Source organism: Rattus norvegicus, chromosome 1, assembly GCF_021556685.1.
Source record: "Rattus norvegicus strain SHRSP/BbbUtx chromosome 1, alternate assembly SHRSP_T2T, whole genome shotgun sequence".
NCBI classification, from domain to species: Eukaryota; Metazoa; Chordata; class Mammalia; order Rodentia; family Muridae; genus Rattus; species Rattus norvegicus.
This window is the reverse complement of record NC_141534.1, coordinates 184,762,411-184,788,322: the sequence shown is the minus strand read 5'-3', so window position 1 is coordinate 184,788,322 and position 25,912 is coordinate 184,762,411. Positions and strand designations below refer to the sequence as shown.

At 45.5% G+C, this 25,912-nt stretch overlaps 1 protein-coding gene and 1 long non-coding RNA gene across 3 annotated transcripts in view; one reads left to right on the top strand and one right to left on the bottom strand.

The window, feature by feature from the left end:
* LOC148007802 (uncharacterized) overlaps positions 1-1,201 on the top strand; it is a 29,835-nt gene extending 28,634 nt beyond the window's left edge. Inside the window, exon 2 of the long non-coding RNA XR_015647459.1 lies at positions 92-1,201. This is a non-coding gene — a long non-coding RNA (uncharacterized LOC148007802). The remainder of the gene's footprint in view (positions 1-91) is intronic.
* Positions 1-25,912, bottom strand: part of Xylt1 (xylosyltransferase 1) — a 286,510-nt gene that overhangs the window by 52,638 nt on the left and 207,960 nt on the right. For both annotated transcript variants that reach the window (XM_087586867.1, NM_022295.3), the window contains 2 exon segments: positions 22,577-22,749; positions 20,880-21,082 (listed from right to left, as the gene is read on the bottom strand). In XM_087586867.1, the coding sequence (XP_087442993.1) occupies positions 20,880-21,082; positions 22,577-22,749 (376 nt within the window).

Below are 25,912 nucleotides of genomic sequence, written 5' to 3'. Positions count from 1 at the left end.
CTCATGTTTCTTACAGTCAGACTCTGCCTGATACAACTTTGGGAGCATTTGACTTGAAGCTTTCTAACTGTTCTACCCTCTTCCCTAACAGGTCCTGTCCTGTGCCACATGCTTGTGACAGCAGTGGGTGACAGTAACAGTCACAATATAGCAAAGGTCCTTGTGATATGGAGTTGCCAGCAATGAAAGGAACATACCTGAAGCATACCACAGAGACTGTGGGGACAGTCCCTCCCTCCACACAAGCAGCAGGCTGGAGAGCCACCTGGATAATAAAACCCAATCGCTGCTAATTGGATTTACCTTTTTGTTACTCACGAAAATGATGTGGCACTAAAACATGCTCATTGCATTTGAAGGGACCCGCAAATCACTTCACAAAGCCTTGACACGTTCACAGAGCATTTGGGAGGAACACATTTCTCATTTTAAACACACATATGCCATCTGAAGAGGCCGTTTATCTGATGTTCCATCAGTGAGAACTCTGAACGCGCCAGTCCTTCCTCAAGGTGGCTGTAACGGAAAGGTGACTGACAGGGAGCAGCACCAAGAGGCCCGGTTGGTTCTCAGGCTGCTAGAAGCATGAACAAATTAAGTTGTAGCCTGCTGTGAAAGCACATGCCTATAATACCAGCACTCTGGAAGCTAAGGAGGAAAGATGGCAGGAGGCCAGCCTGGACTACGTAGGGAGACCCTATCTCCAAACAAACAAAATATTTAAATATGCATTCAATCTGGTTTGGATGCATACACACGTGCACACAATGCACACGCATGTGTATGTAAAGTCAGTTTGTTAATTACATATTAATTCCCAGTAATCTGATTGTCTTTACATGTCATGAGACATATCAAGTAAGTGTCCTCTTTGATTAGACAAATTCTAGCTTCCCATATGTCCTAGTCAGCTTTAACTGTCAAGCCGAGAGTCATCCGAGGAAGTCATCTTGCAGTTGAGGGACTTCTCAGAGAAGGTTGGCCTGTAGGCATGTCCATATGAGGAATGTCTTGACTGTTAATTGATGTCAGTCAGTTGACCCTGGGTTGCCAAAGAAAGCTAGCTGAACATGAGTCTGCTACAAGATAGCACCACAATTCCTTCAAGTATTCTGCTTCAAGTTCTTGTTTGAGCTGCTGACCTGACTTCCCTCAAAGATGGACTGTGACCTGTGAGCTGAAATAAATCCTTTCCTCCCCATGTGGCTTTTGGCAATAGTGTTTTATTCCAGCAACCAAACTCTGTCAGGCCTCAAGACTCTCTTTGAGACCATTGCTCAGCACAAGTGCTCCATTCCAGAATGAGATTGATTCCATACTGTCTCCTATGTGGGGAGTACTTTTTCTTAATTTTGCATATGATTGCAAGAACTAGATGAGTGTTCATGTGTTATTTCAACTGAGAAAGGCTAGCCTGTGAATAACTACTCAGCTACATTGAATTGTATTGATGAGCTCAACTTCCTTTGGGTGTTTTGGCTGAAAACAGGTTACTTCCTACCATTCACACTCGTCTGGGTTTGTTCAATAATAACCTACCAGAGTCATTGGCTCATTTCAATGCCAAAAGTGCTTCTGTAGTTATAGCCATCACATAGTGGAATATGGAATGGGTGACACAACCTAGAGCTGATATCAGAAAGAGTTACGTGTATAGTCCTACCAGAAATTATCTGTTGTATGCAGCTGAAAACTCTAAGCTCACATGACATTAAGTACCAGAAGTGGGGTAATGAATGTTAGTGAGGGAAAAGCCATAGGGATCTGATATAAGTTGGGTAACTTAACCAACAGAATGCCAGCAGGTGCATTGATTTTACTCTTCTTCTGTTAGTATCACCACTACTTCAGTAGAACTAGACTTTGCACTGAGCTAACTCTCAGAACACTGGATAGGGTCAGTTTGGATACTGGCCGAGGGTGGGGCTGAGCTCACAGGGCAGGTGACTCTTCACTGCTCACTTTGCCCTTCTTGGGCAGCCTGCTAAATCTACCAGCTTGTCTGAACTAGATCAAGGTCATAATATTTCCCAAGGCAGACAGGAAGCCACATACACTTCTACAGAAAACAAATCCCATGGCTACCTCTGCAAACTTTGTCCAGACACAGATGTCTGCTTCTGAGACACTTTGATGGACCAGAAAAGTTACTTTGTATATAGTCTCCAACCACAGGTTCTCAAGGGTATTTGATTCCCTCAGAGCTGAAGATAAAATTTAACAGATTGGAATGTGTAAGTAGAAGGTACAGGCCTCTGCAGGTAATGTGGCAGTTCTTGGGGACAGAAGCTTTTAGAAAATATTTAAAAAGAATTTATCAGATCCATGAGTGGTTATCAGACTGCACCTCCCAGACTCCAACACTTCCAGGCAACTGTGGCCTCAGGACAGGTCTGAGACTTCTCTATAGAATACACACTTCTTTCTGTTTTTACACTGGCACGAGTCATGCGAGAAATTTGCATTGAGTACAAAGGCTTCGAGGCTTGAAAATAAAAGTTCAACAACCATAAGAGCCTCTTTATTTTTCATGAAAGAGGAATGATGACAACTTTTTTCCCTTTGAGTAGAAGTACTTTCTCTAGAACATGGGGAATCCTAATATTACATGGCAACATGGCAGCTTCTAGGGTAAAAGGGAGATTCTGGACTACACTGTCAGCAGGAGCCCTTGGAAGAGAGGACGCACTCCAGGTGTGTCAGCTCTGTTCCTTTTAGTGCTAGGCTGCCTTTCTTTGCCTCCCTCTCCTCCCTGGTCTGCCTGCTCAATGTCTAGAATTACTGTGTGTGCTCCTCTTTTGGGAAGCGTGGTTTCCCAGCCTCTTGACAGGCCAGGCTCTGACTTGAGCATATGCTAAGTTTATGCTCTGTGCTTCCAAAGGTGCTTTCTGGCTTTAGACACAAATTCTGCTCTCTGCCACTGCATTCCTCTTGAGTCAGGCAGAGCTGTTTCCACGGGAAAACTGAGCCCTGGTTGTTTGACTGTCTGAACGTACACATCCTGGTCCTTTGGTCAAGGTTACTCACTTACAGGAATGTCTATTTCTTCCAAAAGAGTTATTTACTCAGGGTCAACATCTTCGCCTGGCTCCCTGTGTGGTTCCATGGCAACCTACACAGTGTTTGCTTACAGAAAAAAATTAATAAATGCCATTAGGTGCCACACCAGAGAGCTGCGCTAAGAAAGCAGTGCTTCAAGTGTATTGATCATTGATGAGCTATTTTCATTCTCTGGGTATTTCCATGACTGTGTTGGGAAACAGGGCATATACCAAATGAAGGCAGAGCACACACCTGCTTTGTTCTCACTGCTGTAATCTCGTTAATTCCTTCAGCAAACGTGAGTGTTAGACTTACTACAAGTTGGGTACTGTTCAAGATACCAAGAGTAGAGTCATGATGGGGACAGAGGCTCTGTGAGAAAAGGCTCTGGCATTGTATGTCCTGGACTACCTTAGGTCCTCCATATCAAGAATGGGACAAGTCAGGAACATCCTTGCAAGAGCTAAGATCTGATTGTGTTTTCCATAACAGGGGAGGAACTGTGAATAGAGGAAAGGCTAGCAGATATTCTGCAGCCTATCTGGACATAGCACATAATAGTTAATTCATGCACGCAGAAATGTTGGATGATATTCCCAAGGATGTACCAGGTTCCTGAGGTAGTGTTTCTGAATTTGAATTGGATTCCTTTTATGCTAAAGAAAATACCATGGGCAGGTCTAGTAGAGATGAGTCAAATGGGTGACATCCAGGTGAGCTATTGCTCTTGCAGGAACATTGAGCAGACCTGTGTTTGAAGAATTCCTGTACCATTGTCTTGCAGGTAACTTTTCTCTTCTAAGCTTCAATTTCCTTGTTGGACTCAGGCCAAGACTGGATAGCCCCTGTGTATGAAATGCCTAATTCAGGGCACATAATTATTTCTTCATTATGATAGCTCTTGTGACTTATTTGACTCCGAGAGAGGAAGGAGGATGGTTGGGGCTGGGGGCGCCATGCTATGCTATGGGCCCGGCATACCATGCTATGACACTCAGCCATTAGGAAGCCAGGATAGTATTTGAAGTGTCAAGAGGCTAAGAAGCATCCTGAGTCCAGTCTCTGTGGTTGGTCTGCAATAGTGACCACAGATAGTGTAGCATTCCCTTACACTGATATACCTATGTGAAATGCATTGTGCATATTCACAAGTATCCTAGAAGCGAGGCTCCAGAGGGGATGCTGAATTCTCTTCTCTTTCCACACTAGCCTCTTACTGTTTCCCCCTTTTCTCTTTGGTAGCCAAGCCATATACACTCAAATATCATCCTTCTCAAAAGGATTAAAAAACACACTTGCAAAATTTGTATGTGGATTTTCTCAGCAGCACTATTCAAAAGGTGAGGACGACCTAAACATCTATCAATTTACAAAGAATGTATAGATGAAGAGATTGTGCTACAGACATTTGATAGAATATTAAATGGAATGAAAAAGAAATAATTTCTACAACATGGATTAATCATGAATGTATTATGTTAAGGCAAAGAAGCTAGACACGGAGTGCATAAATATGATTTTAATTAATATGAAATATCTAGTCACCATCTAAAGCAAGAGAGAGCAGACTGGTGAATCCCAGGGTTTGGGAGATCATAAGTGTGGCTGCCAAATGGGTATCAGTTTTTGAGGTGATTAAAATACCTAGAACCAGAGGTGGTGCTGGACACACAACACTGAAGGCACTAAATGCCATGAGGTTGATTTTATGGCATGTGTATGTTGCCACAACAAATAAAGAGTAGTTTATCCTAAACAATTCAAAATGTAGGAAAGGTCATCAGTGCACAACTGTCATAATGACCATGGTGCCGCATAGGTAGCAGGCATAGGTAGGGACATAGATTTCAAGCTGAATAGTCACAGGATCCTGCATGGGCATCCCCTCCTACAGCAGGGCAAATACAGCTTTTCAGCACCAGGGCAACTGTGTCACAGTGATAGCATTGACAGCAACATGAGTGGCTGCAGAGTGTGTACATTAATATGTTCTAAGCCGTAAATGTATGTCCCTTCCCAGCAACCTCCTGCGACCAGTGCTGCTGTTTAAGCCCATTTTACAGAAGAAGGAGTAAAGATGTCATGAAGGACGTCTCCTGCTAGACAGACTACTTGTAAACAGGATCGAAAAGTTGAAGCAGGCAGCCTGAACTCAAGCCCCCTTGGACACAGAGGGCTGAGGACCACTTGATTCAGTTAATGGAAACTGCAGGGAGCTGGGCAGCTGATGTCCTTTCTCTCAGAGGATAGGGACAATGAACACCTGCTGCACGACATCAAGGGACTGTGTGGGACTCTGTCTCAGGATACATAAAGCTTGCATACTGACAGGCAGGCGTGGTACCAGGAGGTCCCTGGTACTGGGCTCCCTGACAAGCTTCTAGGCTCTGTTCAGGCTCCTCTGGCTCCTCAGAGACATGTCTGAGCAGGATTTATGGGAACCGAGCGTGGCTCATTGTCTTTTGGAATGAACCCTCTGGCTCTTCAGATGTCCTCCAGTTTTACTGTGGTGAGATATGAAAATGCCTCTAGCAGGGACAATTAAGTAAAGACAAACCTGTGGGTCCCAACTCAGAGATGCTTTCACTAATTCTGGATTAAAAATGAATAGCAACATATGCATCTGGGATCTTTTCCTCTACTGAGACAACAGCCACTGAGGTCACTGTGGGGTTGTAAATGACAACTGGGGGACTCTTGCTTTTATTTCTGTGGCATTCAGAAGTTGCTGGGTGCTGTAACAGGCACTAAAGGCATGGTGGTAGCTAGAACAGATGTGCTCTCTACCCTTGAGTACCTGCAGACTGAGTAGGGTTGTCACTCTGAGATGCCATCACTGTCCCTGGTTGACTACCCTCTCTGAGTTAAAGCAGGCACCTCCCACATGGCAGGTTAATACTCACAGCAAAGGCAGAGGTGGGGAACTAGCCCTGTCTCATTCTCAAATGAGAAAACTGAGGCAAAGGGTGGTCCAGCAATTTGCCAATAAATGTGATGGACAGCTGAAACTTGAACTTTGACCCTCCACACTATTCAAACCCACCTTTGGTAACCCTCCCCTGATGGCCTGAGCATGTAAGAAGTTCTGCCAAAGAGGAACAGCTTCATGTTTGTCTCAGGCAACTTGGGAAGAGGGTGCCTAAAATCCCAGCTGCTACAGAAAATTTCAACACAGGAAAGAACAGGATATACCGCATAGGCTGAGATATATGGTATGTATCTACTTGCATAGCCTGAGCACTGCTGTGCATATATATCCACCTGCATAGCCTGGGATATCCTGTCCTTATCCACCTGCAAAGCCTGGGTTCTGCAGTACTATACTATCCTCGACTGGGATACACCATTCCTGTCCATCTGCATAGTCTGAGATATTCCATATCTATCCACCTGAATAGCCTGGGCTAGCAGAAAAAATGTTTTCCAATTTCCCCTCCTCTGGAGCCTGGCAAACTTCTATATTTTTCTCTGCCACCTTTCTCCTCCATGTCAAACAATGATCAGGAACTGGGGCACTATTGTTATGGCACTGTGCAATTTAAGGAAGAGACTTTGAAAGGCTCTCTGTTGCTGTGAGTACACACTCTGATCTTTAACATAGATTTCAAGGTCCCTTAGGGTCTGACCACCTTTCTTTCTGGCTGTAATCTGTTGACTGTCACCATTGCCACACCATGCTCACATCTGCACTCCTTCATTTGCTGGGTGAGTGGTCTTCTCTCCTGCCTGAGGACCTTTGGATGCACAGACCCCACTGCCCGGAGCACAGCCCTCCATCCATTTATCACTCCATTATTTCCTCTTATTTCAACTCTCAGCTCAAAGGTAATTCATTCTCCAGGGAAGTTCCTCTACTCCCTAGAACAGAGGTTCCAATGCATGCCATTTTACTTAATATGCATGCATTTTTTGCAACAATGTCATCAAAATATTTAAGAGTCTGATCAGTATGTTCTTTAAGGGTAGGGTTCTTGGCACCAAGCAAATGTCAGGTACACTGTAGGTCACTAAGCAAGTGTTGACTTGAATGAATGAATGAATGAATGAATGAATGAATGAGCAGAGAGAATTTGAACCTGATATGTTATTAAAATTCATTTGGCTTTCGACACATTGAAAGTGTTTCTTTCTCTCTTTGAAATGGCATTGCCACCTGCAGCAGACTCCAGAGACCAATTACAGGAGAGGAGCTTGCACACATTGAGGCAGAGGGACAGTAAAGAATCAGAGACACAAGACCTACAGAGTTACGGAAAGAAGAGGACTCAGAAATCTTGGAACATTTGAAGACATTAAGGCATTAGCCAAAACCACGAATGGTTAGCCAAGAAGTGAATGTGTGTGTGTGTGTGTGTGTGTGTGTGTGTGTGTGTGTGTGTGTCTGCGCGCGCGCGCGCGCGCGCACATGCGTGTGGGTGCACACAGATCTGGACAAGAGCTAAAGCCAGTGAGTGTTGGCATTGGTGTCATTAACCTTTTGATTCTGGCTGAGACTGGTGGCACAGTGTGAACTGCAGGGCTAATGAGCACCAGGTATTAATGATGGGTTTCCGCAGAAAAGGTTGGCGCTGGCTGAGTTTTACAGCAGGGGGGCTGGACTAAACTAATGATATGGACTTCTGCCTGCAAGCCAGCTGTCTTTGCCTTCTTGGTCTGATGGAAGGGTTGCACTTCACAAGCTGCATCTAGGCTAGAGATGAAGGCTGAAGAAGAAGCCCACTGGGGTGCATCAGATGTCGCTGTTCAAGGGCAGAGGAGAGAGAACAGAGGACATTGGTAACGTGCTATCATTGGGACCCTGAAATCTGACCCCATGAGGGGACCAAAAGCTGGTACACAGGGTGAAGAGGCCATCTAGGATGACATCTAAGGAAATGTGGGCATGGCCAGAACTAGACTTGCAAAGGTTGAGACATGTTTTGAACAAGGCACTATCTGAAACATGGCAGATATGTCAGGATGAGCTAGTGCAGAACTTGCAGACTACAGCCCATTGCTGTAAATAAAGCTTTATTGGAACACAGGAAGAGCCATTCACTCGCATATTTGTCTGTGGATGCTTTATTGCTATAACAGTGAATTTCATCAATGCAGAGACCATTGATCAATGCAGTTCACAGGACCAAATACTTCTCTTTATAAAATCTAGCTAGGAGCTAGTGAGATAGCTTAGTGGGTAGAGTGTTTGCTGTGCAGACATGTAGATCTGAGTTTGGATTATCATGGTGGTGTGTGCTTGTTACCCTGATACTGGAAAATAGACAGGACAATCCATGGAGTTTACTGACCAGCTAGCTAGTCAGTAAGTTTCTGGTTTAGTGAGAGACACTGTCTCAAAAAACATAGTGGAGAGGAAATGAAAAAGACATCTGGCATCAACCAAAGCTTCAACACACACACACACACACACACACACACACACACACACACACACACGTGTGCTCACACACGCACACATGCACACGCATACGCACATGCACATGCACACACATTGATCAGTCCCTTATCCAATACAATGTGCCTCTCTATTTGCCTATACCTCTTCCTTCTCCATGACTTGGCTTTCTTTGATTTGTAATGCGGAGTTCCATACATCTCAGACTGGCCTTGAATACTCACTCTCTAGAGATGAGGGTAAGGGTGGTCTTGAACTTCTAAATTTTCTGACATTTTCACCAGTGTCTTTCTAGTTCACACTGTTCTTCATAGTAGCTTTGCTCATAAAGCATTCAACCCACAACCACAGAACATCAAAGAACTATACTTTCCCAGCACCCAGCAAAGTGGCTTACATACAGTAGGCCTTCAATAGAGATTTTATGAATGATCAAAAGCCACTTACTCATTGTATTGTTGTTTAGTTTGTTTTTTTTTTCTTTTCTTTTCTTTTCTTTCTTTTTTTTTTATTAACTTGAGTATTTCTTATATACATTTCGAGTGTTATTCCCTTTCCTGGTTTCCGGGCAAACATCCCCCTCCCCCCTCCCCTTCCTTATGGGTGTTCCCCTCCCAACCCTCCCCCCATTGCCGCCCTCCCCCCCACAGTCTAGTTCACTGGGGGTTCAGTCTTAGCAGGACCCAGGGCTTCCCCTTCCACTGGTGCTCTTACTAGGATATTCATTGCTACCTATGAGGTCAGAGTCCAGGGTCAGTCCATGTATAGTCTTTAGGTAGTGGCTTAGTCCCTGGATTTCTTTTCTTTTCTTATTTAATCAATGACTTTTTCAAGGGAGATTTCCAGTTCTGAATGTCAGGTTGGGTGCATTAGTTCTTCCTTATATGTGTTCAAGTATCTAAGTGTTTACACCTCCAAAATCTCACCCTGCTGCAGGTCTTTGCAAACCACAAGCATCTTGTGGGTTCTGAGGCTTGGTGTTAACCACAGGGAAGGATCGAAGTCTGATCTGGGCTATCAGCAGGTGGGAATGTTCTCACCACCCCTTGTCTCATACACAGAAACAATGAAGTTCCTCTCTTGATGTATGGATAAACAGTTAAGAGGGACCAAGAAATATTTAGGACTCTTAGGGATAGATGCCAGTATTCAGTACAGTCATGAGAGAAGACTGACTCCTGCAAGCTCAATCAAGATGAAGTTACACTTCTTGGTCTTGCATGCATCCACATTTCTCATCCAGGACATTGCCCAGGCTGCCCGATGCTTCTACATACCTTTGAAAGTGATCTGAGTTAATGGAACTCTTTAGGTATAGGTGTCCAGAAAATTCATTGCTTAAAAAGAACTTGTTAGAAACTTCCCCAGGGTGGCCAACTTTTAAACAAAGATTGACTCTGTAATCAAAAATTGTCTGGCCTTAGACCAGATTCTAGCAGCACAAGGACCATAATTGAGAACAGGGTGGCAGTGTTTGCGCCCCTGGCAGGATTTGCCAAGGAGCATTGAGTGATGAGCACAATTAAAGAGGGCCAAGGAGACGCCTCCGAGGGAGGAGGCAAGGCCCAGAGATGGGCAGCAGCTCTTGGGCATAGTTTTTACTTCTGGGTAGAGAAACAGAACACCAGTGCTGACATTATATTTCACCTTCCTCCATAGAAATGCTGGCTGGTATGGTCTGTGGGGGCAGTGGAACATGAGAGGTAGCCTGGTCTTTGGTTGAGCTAAGGCTAGAAGCCCTGGAGACCCTAAAGGGATGATAGCTTTGTCTGCTCCTGGACATCAGGCTGCTGTCTCTAGCCGCAGCCCCCCATAGATTTGTGTTCACGAGTCACATAAGGGTAACACTCCAAGCCCCTCCACATGTAGATGAGGAAAAGGATATGACCTGTGGTCACATAGGCCCAAGACAGAGATTGCCATTTTAATGAGGTACATAGAGGCCTGGAGAGCTGATATGGGTGTGCAATGGTGTATTAGCCCATGTTGTACAGACTGGGAAGTGTAAACAGCAGACACTTTCCCCGTCATTCTGGAAGCTGTAAATCCAAAACAAATGCGCCAATGAATTTGATTCCCAGTGTAGGCCCTCTCCACAGGTTGCAGATGGCCACTTTCTTGCTGGTTTCTCTCAAGGAAGAGAGAAACAAAGATGGTGCTTTGGTGTCTATTTCTGTAGAACCTGGACCCTATCCTCATTTAGCTTAGCGAACCTTAATGACCTCCAGCCAAGCCTCATCTCCAAATCGAGAAACAGCGGTTCAACACATGGAGAACATTTTCTAACATGGAGGAGGCTGAGGTCACATGGTTTCTTTTCTGCCCCAGTAGAGCAGTTGATAGTGTAAAAAATGTCAGTATGTTTATTATTATTATTATTATTATTATTATTATTATTATTATTATTATTATTGCACAGGGATGATCATGCATATCAGAAACGATGCAACCATTCCTTCTTAATTGTGCCTAAATTAGACTCATGTTTAAATTCATGGAAATCCCATGGATTACCACAGTTAGGCACTTAAGGACAGAATCTGCAGAGTCTAAGCCACAGCAGGCAGGATTACAGAGGGTCACGACGGCTGAGACCGGTTGATACAGGACAGCTGGTCCCTAGGTTTACGCTAGGGCAAATGTACTCACTGAAGTCCCTATGCAGGTTGTGGAGGCATGGATTAGGGCTCTGAGTGTCATCTGCTTCTGTAACACAGTGGCAGGTCAGGTTAGCTGTGCAGCGCACCCTTACTTCTGCAGTTCACTGAGCCCCTGCTGCAACCCCTGCTGGACTGTGGTCCTTGTACAAGTCAAATGGATGCAGTGACTCTCAGTGCCCTTTCTGTGTGACCACACGGGGAGCAGGAAGGACATGGTAGAAAGGATCAGCTGGTTGGCTCTTGAGCTCTGCTGTGTGAAACGCTCTCCTCAGTTCTCATCCAGCAGGGACTAGGATGGGGAGGAACGATGCGGGGCTTCAGGTCAGAGCTATGAAGTAAGCGTGAGAGGATCTAGGACCAGTGAGATGGTTCAGCTGGTGAAGGTGCTTGCCAGAAAAGCCCAGTAGTTTGAGTTTGACCTCTACAACCCAAGGTAGAAAGAGAACAGTCTAGAATAGTCTTCTGAAGTTGTCCTCTAACCTCTACAATATTATCTCTCTGTCTCTCTATCTCTCTGTCTCTGTCTCTCTGTCTCTCTGTCTCTATCTCTCTGTCCCTCTGTCTCTCTCTCACACACACACACACCACACACACACACACACTTACACAGTGATGATGATGATGATGATGATGATGATGATGATGATGATGATGACGACGACGACAATGATTTTTTTAAAGAGTGACAGGATCTGCTTGGGAAGGACTCAGGTCCTTCTTTTTCCCAGGGATAGAAGCAGCACTGAATCCTAGTCCTGATGCCTGAGTTTTGAGATCCCGAAAGATTCTCTTACTTCACAACTACAGTTTGATCACCTGTATAAAGAGATGCTGGGGCGGCATCTACCTCCAGAGGCTCTTTCAAGAGTGACCATGGGTCAGACCTGACAAATACTTGGCCCAACATATGCCCAGTAAGCTCCAAGGAATGTCATCAATTGCGATTGTCTATGGGAGAAGGGCAGATCTCCAGGGCTTCTGCTGGGCATCTACTTTTAAGGCCCTGACAGGTTACTCAGCATGCAGAGCCATGATGCAGGATGTCACCAAGGGAGGAAGCACACATAATAAAGATGTAAAAACCCACATTTTACATTTATTCATCTAACGGTTGTAATATAACTCTGCCCAGTAGGCCCTGAACTCCTCCAAATCTCTTCCATCATCAATATAAAAAGCAGCAAACACAAATCCCTGTTCCACTTGACATTTTAAGAGATGCTATCTATCTAGGTTGCCCTTGAAATGAACTTCTACCTGTTCACAGGTGTCAGGAACAGACAAGAGGAATAACAGACACCACGGTGCTGTTTGCCTGCGCCATGGGCCACCATTCAAGTCCCAAGCATGTACTTAGAGCATCCTTGCATGCATACGATTTCTGCCTGTGACCACAGAGGAATAGCCAGGACACTCCTCTAAGAATGTCCCATCTACAAGCACATAGAGAGATGCACTCAAAAAGATGGAGACCCTTGAGGTTCAAGGAGGCAGAAACCGGGACTTAATACCTTTAAAAATTTTAGCGTACCATAGACCTGAGGTCTGGTGAGACCATCAGGAGACGGTTGTAGCACATTTATCTTTTTTAACTATGAGACATTAGCTTACTCCTTTTTTGGCATTATAAAAGCAAATAATTAATACTGTCTAGTGGAGTTTCACTCCGTGAAACAAACATAAGGATTCTGAGGTCCCTGCTAACCTTCATGTTAAAATAAAATTTAGAAGTTAGTTGCTTTGTCCCATGAGGCACATTTCAGTTTTTGTGTGGCATCATGCGGTCCACAGCTTCAGATGATATGTTAGGGTGTATTTCTGTCCCCCCCCCCCAATGTGTTATCAGAGGATCCTGGGTTACCATCTTGCCTGGATTCCAATAGACTCTCAAAGAACACCCTTTGTATGGAGGAACCAACTGGGCTATGTCGTAGGCCAGAGAGTAGACTTGATACCACTCAAGAATGAGCCATCAGATCCTTCCTCTCCAGCATCTGATTTTTTTAAAGAAGAACTGTAATAGAAAGTAGCTCCATTTCTCTCTCAGGAGCCTGCGCAGTCCTCCTGGCCCTCCAAAAGCTAGTGAGTCAGGAGGAAACTGCAGCATGCTGGCAACACTCCTCAGGCAAACTCCAATTCATTTCCTGCCCTTTGTTCTACAATGTTCCCACGTTCCCACCGCTGCAGTGCATGCTCTCCATCCCTCCAGAAATCTCCATCCTTATTTACACGGACTAAGATGATGTCCAAAACCCAAGTGACTACTTGTGGCTTCCAGAGGAACCTGAATGTTTTCCCTCTGACTCTCAAGGGAGGCCTGAGAACTCCAGCTGCTCCAGCTGCCCCCCACCCTTTTGTCTAGTAGATAATGGGCTCTCTGGGGTGGGGAGGGTGTCTTAGTTTCAAGAAGGCCCAAGAGCTATCTGATCTAAAATACAGCTTGAGCATCAGGCAGGAGGAAAACAAATGACATTTCTGCAAAGGCGAGGGTGGTGATGGTGGTGTGAGCTGTTGGCTGGAAAAATAACAGGCCTAGAGATATGTTTATTTTGCTACTAGATGCAAACAAGGCTGTTAACGGCATAATTACCAGCAAGGCTCGCTATCCCAGTCCCTGCAGCAGCAGCAGCAGCCTGAGCAGGTGCACCCTTTCAGATCACACATTATCTGGGAGGAGATTTTGTTGGATGTTTTTGTCCCTGGGGCTTCAGGGTCTCAGGAAAGAGGGTGTGCATTTCTGAGCACTCACAGACAAAAGTGGTTCAGACGCTGAAACAGCACAGGTCCCACTCAAAGACCCAAGCTGGCACCCTAAAATAAGACTTCGGTGTGTGTGTGTGTGTGTGTGTGTGTGGTGTGTGTGTGTGTGTGTGTGTGTGTGTGTGTGTGTGTGTGTGTGTGTGTGTGTGTGTACACGAGAGCAGTTTCAGGTGTTGTAGGCCAGAAGTTGTTCACCTTGTGTTTTGTGACAGGATCTCTTATTAGCCTGCAACTCAAGGATTGGGCTAAGCTGGCTATCCAGTGAACCCATCTACATGTGTTTGCCTCCTCAGCACTGATATTACAGAGCACGCGCCATCATTTACACAGGTTCTGGGGATTAAGCCGTGATCCATATGCTTGCTGGCAAGCTTTCTGAAATTCAGTGATGAATATCTCTGCCCCCATCTCCTGACAGTGGCTTTCAGCCCTCCGCCTTGTATTACAGCCATATGCAGAGATTTAAATGGGCAGAGATTCTTATGCATAGAGAATCTGTAATCAATAGGTCCAAAGCAGAGCCCTGAGTTTCTGAGAATCACTCATAACCCGGGTTTCCCTTACTGAGTATCTTTCCATGCTGGTTAAGCCCTGCAGAGAGAGGGCCTCCCAAGCCCCAGGGCCTCAACCTGGGGAGGTACCTGGTAAAAGGATTGCCAGAAGCTCTGGTCCCTCTGGGCTTGGTTTAGCTTGTGGTCCCCTGCAGGTCTCTGGGGTTGAGTTGATGAGAGTCTGATTTGGAGGGCCTCAGTAGTGAGGATGTGTGTGAGAGTAGCTGTTAGGTTACTGTTAGGCCATGTGGGTAGGTGCTGGGGGCAGCAGCACTAGGAAGGAAACACAAGTTTCCATCTGTCTGTGATCAGAACAGAAACCATTCAGAAAAATGGGGAGATCTGAAGTTAGACAGATGTGGGCTGAGGTGATATTCTAGAAGGATCACTTGAGGACTGGGGGAATGACTCAGTGGGTAGAACACTTGCCATGCACGTATAAAGGGAGCTGAGTTTGGGTGCCTAGAACTCACATAAAGAAAGACAGTCATGAGTGTGTGTAATCTCAGCACTCCTGTGGTGAGATAAGAGAGGAGGAAAGGAGAATCCCCTGAAGCTCATGAGCCAGGCTGCCTGGAGTCTGTAATAGTGAAAAGGAGACTCTGTATCAAACAAAATGGAAGATGAGGACAGACAAGAGGCTGTCCTCTGATTGCTAAATGCATGCCATGGCGCATGTGTATTAATACTTACCCACCACCACCACCACCACCACCACCACCACCACCACCACCACCACCATCAAAAGAATGGGTTGCAAGCTCTTGTTAGGAGATCACTGCCTAACTAGTCTATAAACAGGTATATCCACAGTCTAAGGGTTCTTAGGCTTTTGTTTCAAGGGCTTATGTGTTTAAGAAGGACAAGAGAGATGTTAAACTCCTTAGGAGAGTTACTTTACATAAACAAATCAAACAGTGTTGAAGAGAATGCAAAGAATCCAGAACTTTCATACAGTGCTGTGGGAATGCAAAATGATGCAGCCATTAGGGACAACATTACAGTTGCTACTCAAAAAGACCAAGGTTGAAATTTAGCAATATACAAACTCAGTTAAGAAACAGAGACAGGGTCCTGAGGAGATAACTCTACATCAATGCCGATGACAACATTATTCAAAACAGCTGCAAGTTAGACTCATTCCATATGCAATCATACAGAAAACATTGTTCAGCTTTTAAAAGGATGGCCGTTATGGCACAACCACACACAGCTGAACCTTGAGAACATTCTACTAAGTGAAATAATACATTTAGAAGCCAAGCATTGCATGATCCTACTCACACAAGGTCTACAGAGTTAGCAAACACATAGAGATGGATCAGTCGTGGTTGCCAAGGACTAGACCTGGCGGTGGTGGGTGATGGGGTTACTAGGTCAAGACAGTCCTTGGGGTACGATGATAGCCCAACATGAACACACTCAGTGCCACTCATCTGCATCCTCATGGCAGAGATAGTTAAGTTTCAACTTATACATACTTCATCACAATTATAAGACAGATGAGGAAATTAAGAGAAGACATATCTATCCAACCCCCATTCTGCTCCAAACTATAGGCTATGACTTCTCTGGCTCACAGGCAACTCTCGTGAACCTGCTCTGCCAAATTCTTGTCCAGGCACTGAAATGCTCTGAGAGTCTCCTGAAGGAGGCTGCCTGCACAGGTGCGGGGCTCTAGTTCCCCAAGCAGAAGGTGGCTGCCTGGCTATATTAACTGAGAGGCTAAATGGCTGCATGGATTCTGGAAGCTCTTATGGCTATCTTCTGGATGCTTGCCTCTGCCTGGAGGTTGAGAGCAGTTCTGTTGACATGGTTCTGGAGCATCAGAAGCACTGGCTTTCTCCATGGTCTTCCCACCTCCGTGTGGGCCTTTTCATCTCTTTTCCCATAGCTACCAGCACTATATCTCCAGATGGACATAAGAGCTCTTTCCCTAAAGTTTCCCAGTGTGGACACCAAGGTACCTACAGATTAACAAGTGAACACGAAGCCCTGTTCTGCTGGATTCTCTGTTTGACCTACAGATCCACTCAAAGCAGATCACAAGACCTTGACGTGGTCTTATCAAGGCTTCAATTGACAGTAGACCTATGAAGCCACTGTGTTTGTTAGAAGGAGGCCCATCTGCTCAATTCGTTCATGGGTATAAAGGTTCTCTCCACTGGCCTCACCAGGCTGGCTTGAATTCTTCCTTCCCCAAGACACCCCTGAACTGCTGTCACAAGAGGTTGTTGAGCAGTAAGACAACGAGGAAGAAGATAAAGGAAGCCTGGATTTCAAGCCCAAGTCTCTGATTTCTATTTATAACTCTGAATCTGCCCCAGGCAACCAGAACTGCTGGAGAGAGCTCTCCTATTCAGCAGAGAATCAGGGGCAAGCAAGAATTTCACTGGAAATACACCTTGCCCACAGCATCATTGGAAGGTTGGCACCTGCAAAGCACTGTGCACTCATGTTTGTGGCTACCACTTGGTGTCAGTCACATGACTTCTTCCATCCCCAATTGTAGAGAGCGGTGCGGCGAAACAAAGATGGCGCCGACATCCAGCCTTGTCTGGATATAAACGACTTACTGCGCATGTGCAGGCTTGTCCCCTTGCTAGGGCTCCCTCTAGTGGTGAACAGCGGTACTGCACATGTGCGGTTTATGCACCAGGTGTTAGTTGACCGTTAATATGCTAATGAGGTGATTCATTCTCCGCCAATCCCTGGAGGACAAGTAGTGGGGTGATCCAAGCCCCACCAATCCCTGAGAGATAATTAGCATACTGTTGTCTATATAAGCCGAGCGATTTTGCTGCTCGGGGTCCCTGTTCAAGAGAGCTGTAACACTAAGAGAGCTGTAACACTAAGAAGAGCTGTAACACAGTAAAGGCTTGTTCGCAGAAGAATCCTGTTGCTGCGCGTCGTTCTTACTGGCGGGACATTAGGCGCGCGACACCCAAGAGCCAATGAAGGATAGAAGGGATGATGGCATAGGAGTGACTGAGCACAGACTCTGGGTGCCTCAGGCACCTCAGCTCTGCTTCAGGTCTTGGCAAATCTTTGACTCACTGTAGGCCTGTTAAACCACTGTTCTTCACAAGGCTTTGACTTCCAGTAAAGCTACTGGTTTCTTATACACCTTTCTTTTATAGGATGAGAATCAAAATATGTGTTACAGTCCCCACAGAGGTTCTGGAACTTACTAGGTATGTGGGAATGTTTCCATGTTAGGTCTCATATAAACCTGGTTTGGGGAGATTGTAGAAAGGCTTGACTACCTGCTTCCTGTCTCATCTACTGGCACTTTCTAGTTTATTCAAATGTATGGTCCCTAACACTGGCACTCTTTCAAGACACAGGTTTGAGTCTGTGGTTAACATAACTTATGTGTCTACACAGTGGGTCCCAGGTGTTATGCTTTTATGGCACTGTGTCCCTGAGTGGCAGAAAAGGCAGATCCTGTTGGCTTGAAATGTGCCAACACTGTTTGCCTTAGGCTACAGCTTCTGTTACACACACACACACACACACACACACACACACACACACACACACACATCCCATAGACAGTATACAAACCCTGAGAGGGGCTGTGAACATATTTATCTCTCTACTTTTTGCTAAAGCAAAAGTCCTAATGATGGATGTCTCTGTATAGGAGAAATATTCATGGCCTCATCACTACATACCTGTGGCCAGTTAAAAGGATGCTGGGTATGATTTAATTCCTTGTTAGGTAGACATGAAAAATGCAGTTAGTATGCCTTTTGGTGGGAAGTAGAACTTGGGAACATTCATGTCTAACTATGTAGTGGGCATTTAACTAGTTTCAACCAGAGTCTTCACAGGGCAGTACCACATCAACAGCAGGGTAGGAAGGCAAAGAATCTTAGCTTGTCTATTACCCGCACACATGAATCTCCTTTACACACAAATTATGTCTTGTTTTCTCTTGAAACGCTGTTCACAGACTCACTCTGCTTTTCACACCTTGGGAAGGGAAGAGAGTCAAGAAATAATCACTTGGCTTTTCACTCCATCAAAGGGAAAGGGGAAATATTTTGAAGGGAGGGGGAGTGTGAAGTCCTGCCTGTGAAGCACACATCACCCCACTGCTGTGACCAGCGCTGTGACCAGCCTGCATTTACTCAGCACTTGCTATGCATCAGGCTCTGTGTGATGCCTCTGTGGGACCATTTTTCATTTTCCTCCTCCTATAGCTTCTTACAAGAAGCACTGCTATCGTGCTCAATTTTAAGGTAGAAAATTGAGGTGTACACAATTGAAGTAGTATGCACCAACTCACAGGGCTACCTGTGTCCAGGAGCTAATATGTCTATGGCTTTGTAAGCCAGCGAGTCTTTGTTATCTAAGAAGAGAGTCTGCACTCCCAGTAATGCTGGTGGTGGGGTGGGGGAGGGCTCAGAGTGGATTCCTCAGGATGTTTATGTCCATGAAGTCTCCCCAAGCTCCCAAAGCCTCTTGGAAATGTCTAAAGTGGGCACTTCCACCCTACTTTGAGAATGCTCTTAACTTTCTTATTCTTCCCGGGATGGAAGGAGTCGTTTTAGAAGCTACAGATGGAAGAGCAGATGGTACGTGAAACCTATCAGAGTTGCCCAGGATGAAACCATTCATCTGCAAAATCCATATGTTTTTGTGTGGGGCGACTTCATAGAAACAACAGCAAGAGGAAACAGCAGGGCCTGGAGCATGAGGTGCCGCTAGCCATGAGGCTGACAGGACAGGGTGCACAGAAGAGCTGAGGCAGTGGGTGGCACTCTGACAATTACCTGGGAGACAGAGGAAGAGCAAGCCAGGCACAGAGACAAACACCGAGTTATAAAGCTGAAGGAGCCATGAAGAGCACACCTTCAGCGCATGGTCTGAGAAAGATAGCTGGGGCCCTTGCAAAGATAAAACGCAACCTCGGTTGCAGCTTAGATGACAGTAGTTGATGTGCACCAAGTACGTTGTGAATCCTTAGTGCTCTGCTAGAGTCTGTTATTGCCTGTTGGGGTCACATGGATGGATTTATGTCCCTGTAAGTCTGCTGCTCCTTTGGTTAACTGATGTTAGATTTCCATGCTCAGCAATCTGGTGAGAGTCTGAGCCTTCATCCTCTAGGACCCTGATCCTTCTGGGTAAGTGACCACGGTTGGGACTACAATCAATGCAGAAAAGCATAACTAGGGGGCAGCAGTTGTGGGTATGCCTACCTGGCCTGCATTCTCCAGCATTTTCTAGGCAGCTTGCAACTATACAGATAGCCCAGTCTCCTGATTTTTCCAAGAGGTAAATTTCAAGCAGAAGGAACATCTGCTTTGGAAATGGTTCTAGTCGTTGCTTTGTCATGTCTTCACTATATGACAGTGGACTTCAGTTTGGCCACCTAACTACTGGGTTCCGGACAAAGGATCAAGGAATTCCCCCCTCCCCCCACAGCACTTGCTATACACAGCATTTTGGAGGAATTTATGAATTCAGTCCTTTATTGGAAGACAACCCCTTACTCTATTCTTGCCTAGATAGAGTCACCTTTCCTCAAGCTGTTGCTCACTAAACTCCATCCAGTTTTAGATTTCTCAGATGCAATATGTTCATTTTTTAATTAATAATTTTGCCCATTATATTTTTTCATATAAAGAAGTGGTGACTCTCAACTGCAGGTGATCTGGGCCCCCATGGGACATTTGACAATATCTTCGGATATTATGTGAGAAGGATATAAGTGGGCAGAACATGCTATTAGGAGCTTGTGGGTAAAGACCCAAGATATAGTCAAGGGGAAGCCCCATAGTAAAGAGTTAGCCAGCAGAAATGTCAATAGCTCACAGCTTACAAAGCTTGGTCTAGAATGTTCTTGCTCCATCCTTGATTGCCAACACATCTTGCTCTAGAGGGGTCTAGGGTCTTTCTCACTTCCTATATGTGACCTTGGCTGGACTGTTATAAGCAACTGCCTTTCTAGTAGACTCCTTTGAGTTCAACATCAAGGTCAGATCTGTCCTTCCTCTGCATAAAACATACATCTGGCTTGGAGTACCAGTGCCATGACATATCCTAGGACTACTCTCAGACCTTGCGTCTTATTACTCCATCCCTCACTATCTGTTACAGCACTTCCAAGCCCACCATCTCTTGCTCACACCAGGTATGTTCCCTCCTCAGGGCTTGTCCAGCTCTCCTCTGCCTTGGAACACTTTCCAAGGCAGCATCCTCTACTTCATCTTCTTCTATTATTCATAAGGCTTCTCCTGGCCCTTTTCATTAGGAATACAATGTGCTCCTACTTCTGCCCTCCGCTTTCTGAATGCAATGCTGGCTGATCTCATACAGAAAACACAGCACATCCTAGGAGGCAGGATGCTCCACTGGACAGGAAGGAAGCCGGCTGCCTGTGCTTTTCTGTTTCCTCACTGTTTTTACAGGAAGAGGGAGGGAAGCAGGAACTGACTGCCTTGGAGCGGGTGACTGCCTCACCTGATGGGGTAGTCAGCAGCACTGAGGTTGATGAAGAAGTCCCAGGGCCAGTCAGTCATCTCCAGTAGATCCCGCATGCTCTGCAGGTAAGTGGACAGGAGGCTGGCTCCGCCCCAAATGGTGGCCATCCTCCAGGAAGTGACTCGGACGTTGTCGTACTGCCTGGAGAACTGGAGCACTTGCCGATGCAGGTAATTGGAACGCTTTTCCAAGGAGAGAAAAGGAGAAAAGAGGTCAGTAAACAGCTCAAAGGACATCAGCCTCTAGACATCCCAACCACCTCTCTCCCTTGTGGTTGATGTGTCTGATCACAGTGGAACTGGCTGTTGCCATGCTGACCTGCAGCGTCTTTCTATACCAATATTCAACCACTGGCTACTGAAGTTCCTATTCCCTAAGCCCACTGCAGAGTTAGTCAACCAGTGGGCTTGAGGTGATGGACCTAGAACATTACGTGGTAACGGATGACTGCTGCATGTTATCTCAAGGTACCAAGCTCAAGAACATGGGCCTATCTAAATTTGATGACTCTTTGTGGGTAGGAGGCGGGGTTTCGATGTTCTGTCGTTCAGGACCACTTTTCTTCCCTTACTGTTTCACAGAATGACTAGAAACACATCTTGGGGATAAAAATAGCCCCTTTCCCTCTTTGGATTCATTTAGTGTTAAAGGTACTGGGCCTCGCATTTGGTAGGTGAACATTCTGTGCTTTTCTGAGAAGAAAGGGGCTGAACTTGACCTCAGAGCAACCTTCACACCTCCACCTTAGGCACTCTAGGCGTCTAGGCATGCACATATCTTGTGACATCTACAGATTAACAGAAACTTCTAGGAAAAGATGACTCCTGGGTCAGCAAGCCAAGTGTGGGTTTTGGTAATAAGGTTTCATTGGCATACAGGCACGCCCACTGATGGACAGTTTTCTGTGGCTGCAGTCAGGCAAGGGAAGAACTGATTAGCATATGGTCTAAAAGGATATTTCAACTACCTGGACTTCTCTAGAAAAAGTGCACTCACTCCTAGGATATCTGGCTTTACAGATCTGTGAGGGCAGGCAGTGTGCACTAAACACTGGAGAGGGAGTGTAAAAAACACAGGGAGAGGAGGAGGTTTAAAAAAACACAGCACAGTTAGATTTTTGAGAGGAAATTCGTGTGTGTGTGTGTGTGTGTGTGTGTGTGTGTGTGTGTGTATCTGTGTTATGTAGGAGGAAGACAAACACTACCAGTAATGTAGAACTTGGTGAAAAAAGCCCATGGGAGGATCTGGAATGATCTGAGCACAAAGAAATGAAAAGAATTTAAGGCTATGGATATGCTAATTTTCTGAACCGACGGGCTCACTGTGTATACATACAGCAACATATCAGATTTTAATCAATAAATATGGGTAATTATCATGTGTTGAAGAAGATTAAAAAGGCAAACAACCAAGCTCTTCTATAGGGAAAGCTGAGCGCCACAGCTAAACACACACGCACACACACACTCACATACACACACACACACACACACACACAGACACACACACACACACACTCACGAACACACTCACAAACACAGACCACTTAGGAATCACATGCTGCTGTTCCATCTCTAGACTTCAGCCTGGACTTGTGAGATGAAAGGAAAGATCAGAGATGGATAGACAGACTGCAGAGGAAGCCCAGCACAGGGATGTGAATAGCAGCTCCTTACCTTATCCACATGGATATAGTAGAAATGGTCTTTGTGGTAGATGGCCTTAAACATGCGCTGCAGCTGTCGAGAGGCACGGCCATGGACCACCAGGACAAAGGCGATTCTGACTGGGTTGGGGGGCATGTACTCAACAGCATCCTCATCCCACTGGACATTCTTGTTGGCTTTGCCTGGGGAAAACCAGAAGACCGTAGAGATGAGCTTGAGGATGGCTTGCACTTTAGGAAGTAGGAACTGTCTCCTACTTCCTGGGACCAGAACATAGCATCTGTATAGAGTCCTGGAGCTTGATTCAGTGGAACCAAGCAAGTCCTAGACCCTATGCTGTCCATATACAAGGTGCCAGGAGCCTCTGTGGTGCTTATGGCGCTCTCTTTATACCACGGGAGTTTGAAACAGCTGATACATACATCCGATACATACATCCAACTATGTGCTGCCTAGTTTATGCCAACTTGGCATAAGCTGCCGTCATCTGAGAAGAAGGAATATCAGGTAAGAAAATGATCCAGAGGACCAGGCTGCAGGCAAGCCTGTAGAGCTTTTTCTTAATTAGTGATTGATAAGGTAAGGTCCAGCCTATTATGGGTGGTGCCATTCCTGGGCTAGTTGTCTTGGGGTTCTAAAAGAAAGAAGGATGAGAAGCCATGAGGAGAAAGCCAGTAAGCAGTGCTTACTGTACTTCACCAGTGCTTGACTGCAGGTTCTTGACCTGTTTGAGTCTCTGTCCTGACTTCCTCCAATGATGAACAGTGATATGGAAGTGTAAGCCAGATAAACCCTTTCCTCCACAAGTTGATTTGGTCATGATGGTTCATCCCAGCAACAGTGATCCTCTTGTCTCTGCTTCCTTGACACAAGGATTGCAGGACTGGCTTTGTTACATCGGTGCTGAGGATCTGCCCTTGGGTCTCTCTGCTTGCACTGTAAGCACCTTACCAACTGAGCTATTTCCTCAGCCCTTGATCTTACACTTTCTGTGGCTCCTTCTCTTGTCAATGCTCAGTCTACAGATATGGGAAGCATCATCTTGGTTATCAATCCAGAGGTGGCCTGAAGTCCAGGACTGGCTGGCCAGAACTTGGCACTCTTTCTGTGCAACACTATTCAGATGGATGTTTGAGCCAAATAAGAAGTTTGCCAAGGAGACGATGCCTTAGTTTTGTTGGAGCTAACAGATAAAGAAGTTCTTGCTGCACATCAAACTAGAAGATGGTAAGAACTTTCCATTCCTGTCTGGAAAGAAGTTGCCAGAAGAAAATCAAAACAGAGAGAAGCTCTTCTGAGGCTGCCACTATCTAAATCCTAATGACCCAGCTGAGCTCTGGAATCACCCAGGCTGAAGATCTGCCTCTGTCATGGACCATTATCACCTCTGGAGAGCCAAACCCTATGCCCAATCCACCTGGATAAATGGTTCCAGACACCTTTTATCCCCAAATCAGCCTTAGAAAAATCCCTGTCTCCAGGGACAAGGCCAGTAACACCCTCCAGGTTTACAAGTTACTTGTGTTACAAGTTACACCGACTCGGTGCTGTCTGGATTTCCCAGACTGATCTAATCTCCTGTAGTTTAACTTTACTCTTGGCAGGGTCTGGGCTTGTGGTTTCAGGTGTCCAGAGTGTCAACTGGGGTTCCAGAGAATGCAGACCCCTCAGCAGCTGGAGACTGGGAGTGTGTTGGTGGCTACCAGAAAACTTAATGGCTGCTAGATGTAGGCTCTTTCCAAAGGACAAGATTAGTATGAAGGATGTCCAAGCCCAGAATGGTGACACATACCCATAATCTCAGTATTCAGGCTGAGGCGGGAGGATCACAAATTCTAGGTCAACCTAGGCTACATAGTGAAACTTATATGCTTTAAATCATTCATCTAGTTTTATGAATGACAAAACCACCAAACCAAACCAAACAACCCCACCCCCACTCCAAACCAACAGGAGTAATGTCTAAACCACAGGGTTGGGCTTTCAGCTTGACACAGCTCCTCCTCTGACCTCTGCTCTGAGCAGTCACATGACCAGCTCACCCTTCAATTTCTTGCCTTTTACCTGCGCAAACTACTTTATCTTGGGGTGTATTGCCAGTGATTCCTGGACACTGTCTCCCTGGACCTTAGATAGCTACATCTTCTTGTCACCAGTCCAAGTCCAATAAAAGATTATCTTCCCTCTCTATCTCTCACTTTACCTGTTTCAATTTTCTGCACATCATTTAACACCATCTGAAGTTGTTTATGTGTTTGCCTGTTTATTATCTGAGCATTCTGCTAGGCATAAGGTCCAAGAGATGAGGGACTTTATCCTTCTTATTTACCACCAGATGCACAATGCTCAGGTAAAATTCAATGCACAGCGGGTGCTCTGTGAAGAACAAAAGCTTCAAGAGTGGACATTCCTGCTCTGTCCAATAACAATACCTGTTTGGAGCACTGGTCTGCCCTTGATCTCATTATTTCATTAATCGTCCTGACAACCCAGCAAGGTTGCTATTACCTCCATTCTTCAGATGAAAACCCTCGGCTTACAGAGGCCAAGGGATTTGTTCAAGGTCATGCAGCTTTAATTAGTTAAGCTAAGCTGCAAAGCGGGTCTTAAAGACCATGCCCTTAACCACTAACTTAGACTACACAATCACATTAAGATCTTGGAAAGAAAAGTTGACGATGGTATTTGTTAATGAAATACTTTGTAAGTTACTGGAGGGAAGAAGGCAGGAGTCTAGAGGTTTTTAAAAGGGCTATGAAAGAATTTCTGTATTTAATGAGGGATTGACTCTAGATGACCAATAAACTTTCATATACCCATTTGTCCATAAACCTATTGATTCCATCCATCCATCCATCCATCCATCTATCCTCCCATTTCATTCATCTACCCACCCACTCATCTATCCAAGTATTCATCCTCCTATCTACCAATTTCATATGTACAATACATATACTCTCTCTGTGTGTCTCTCTCTGTCTCTGTCTCTACCTTGGTCTCTGTTTCTCAAACACACACACACACACACACACACACACACACACACACACACACTCCATTTACCCATCTACCCCTTCTATCTATCTACTCATCCCCCACCTACTTCATCAATCAAAACTCAGGAAGTCATTCAGCTCCCCATCTGACATCCTATCATAGCCAATGCCATTCAGTCATTCAACACTCATTTTGGCCTCTAGTCACAGGGTCTCTTGCCAGTCGCTGAATGAGTGAATGAATGAACGAATGAATTCTGATGAAGAGTGGATGCTGTGGTAGTTCAGTGGAGCTGAAGGCCCGCCACATACTAGCACTGTTGTTGGGGGCTCTGAGTCGTTTGTTCCT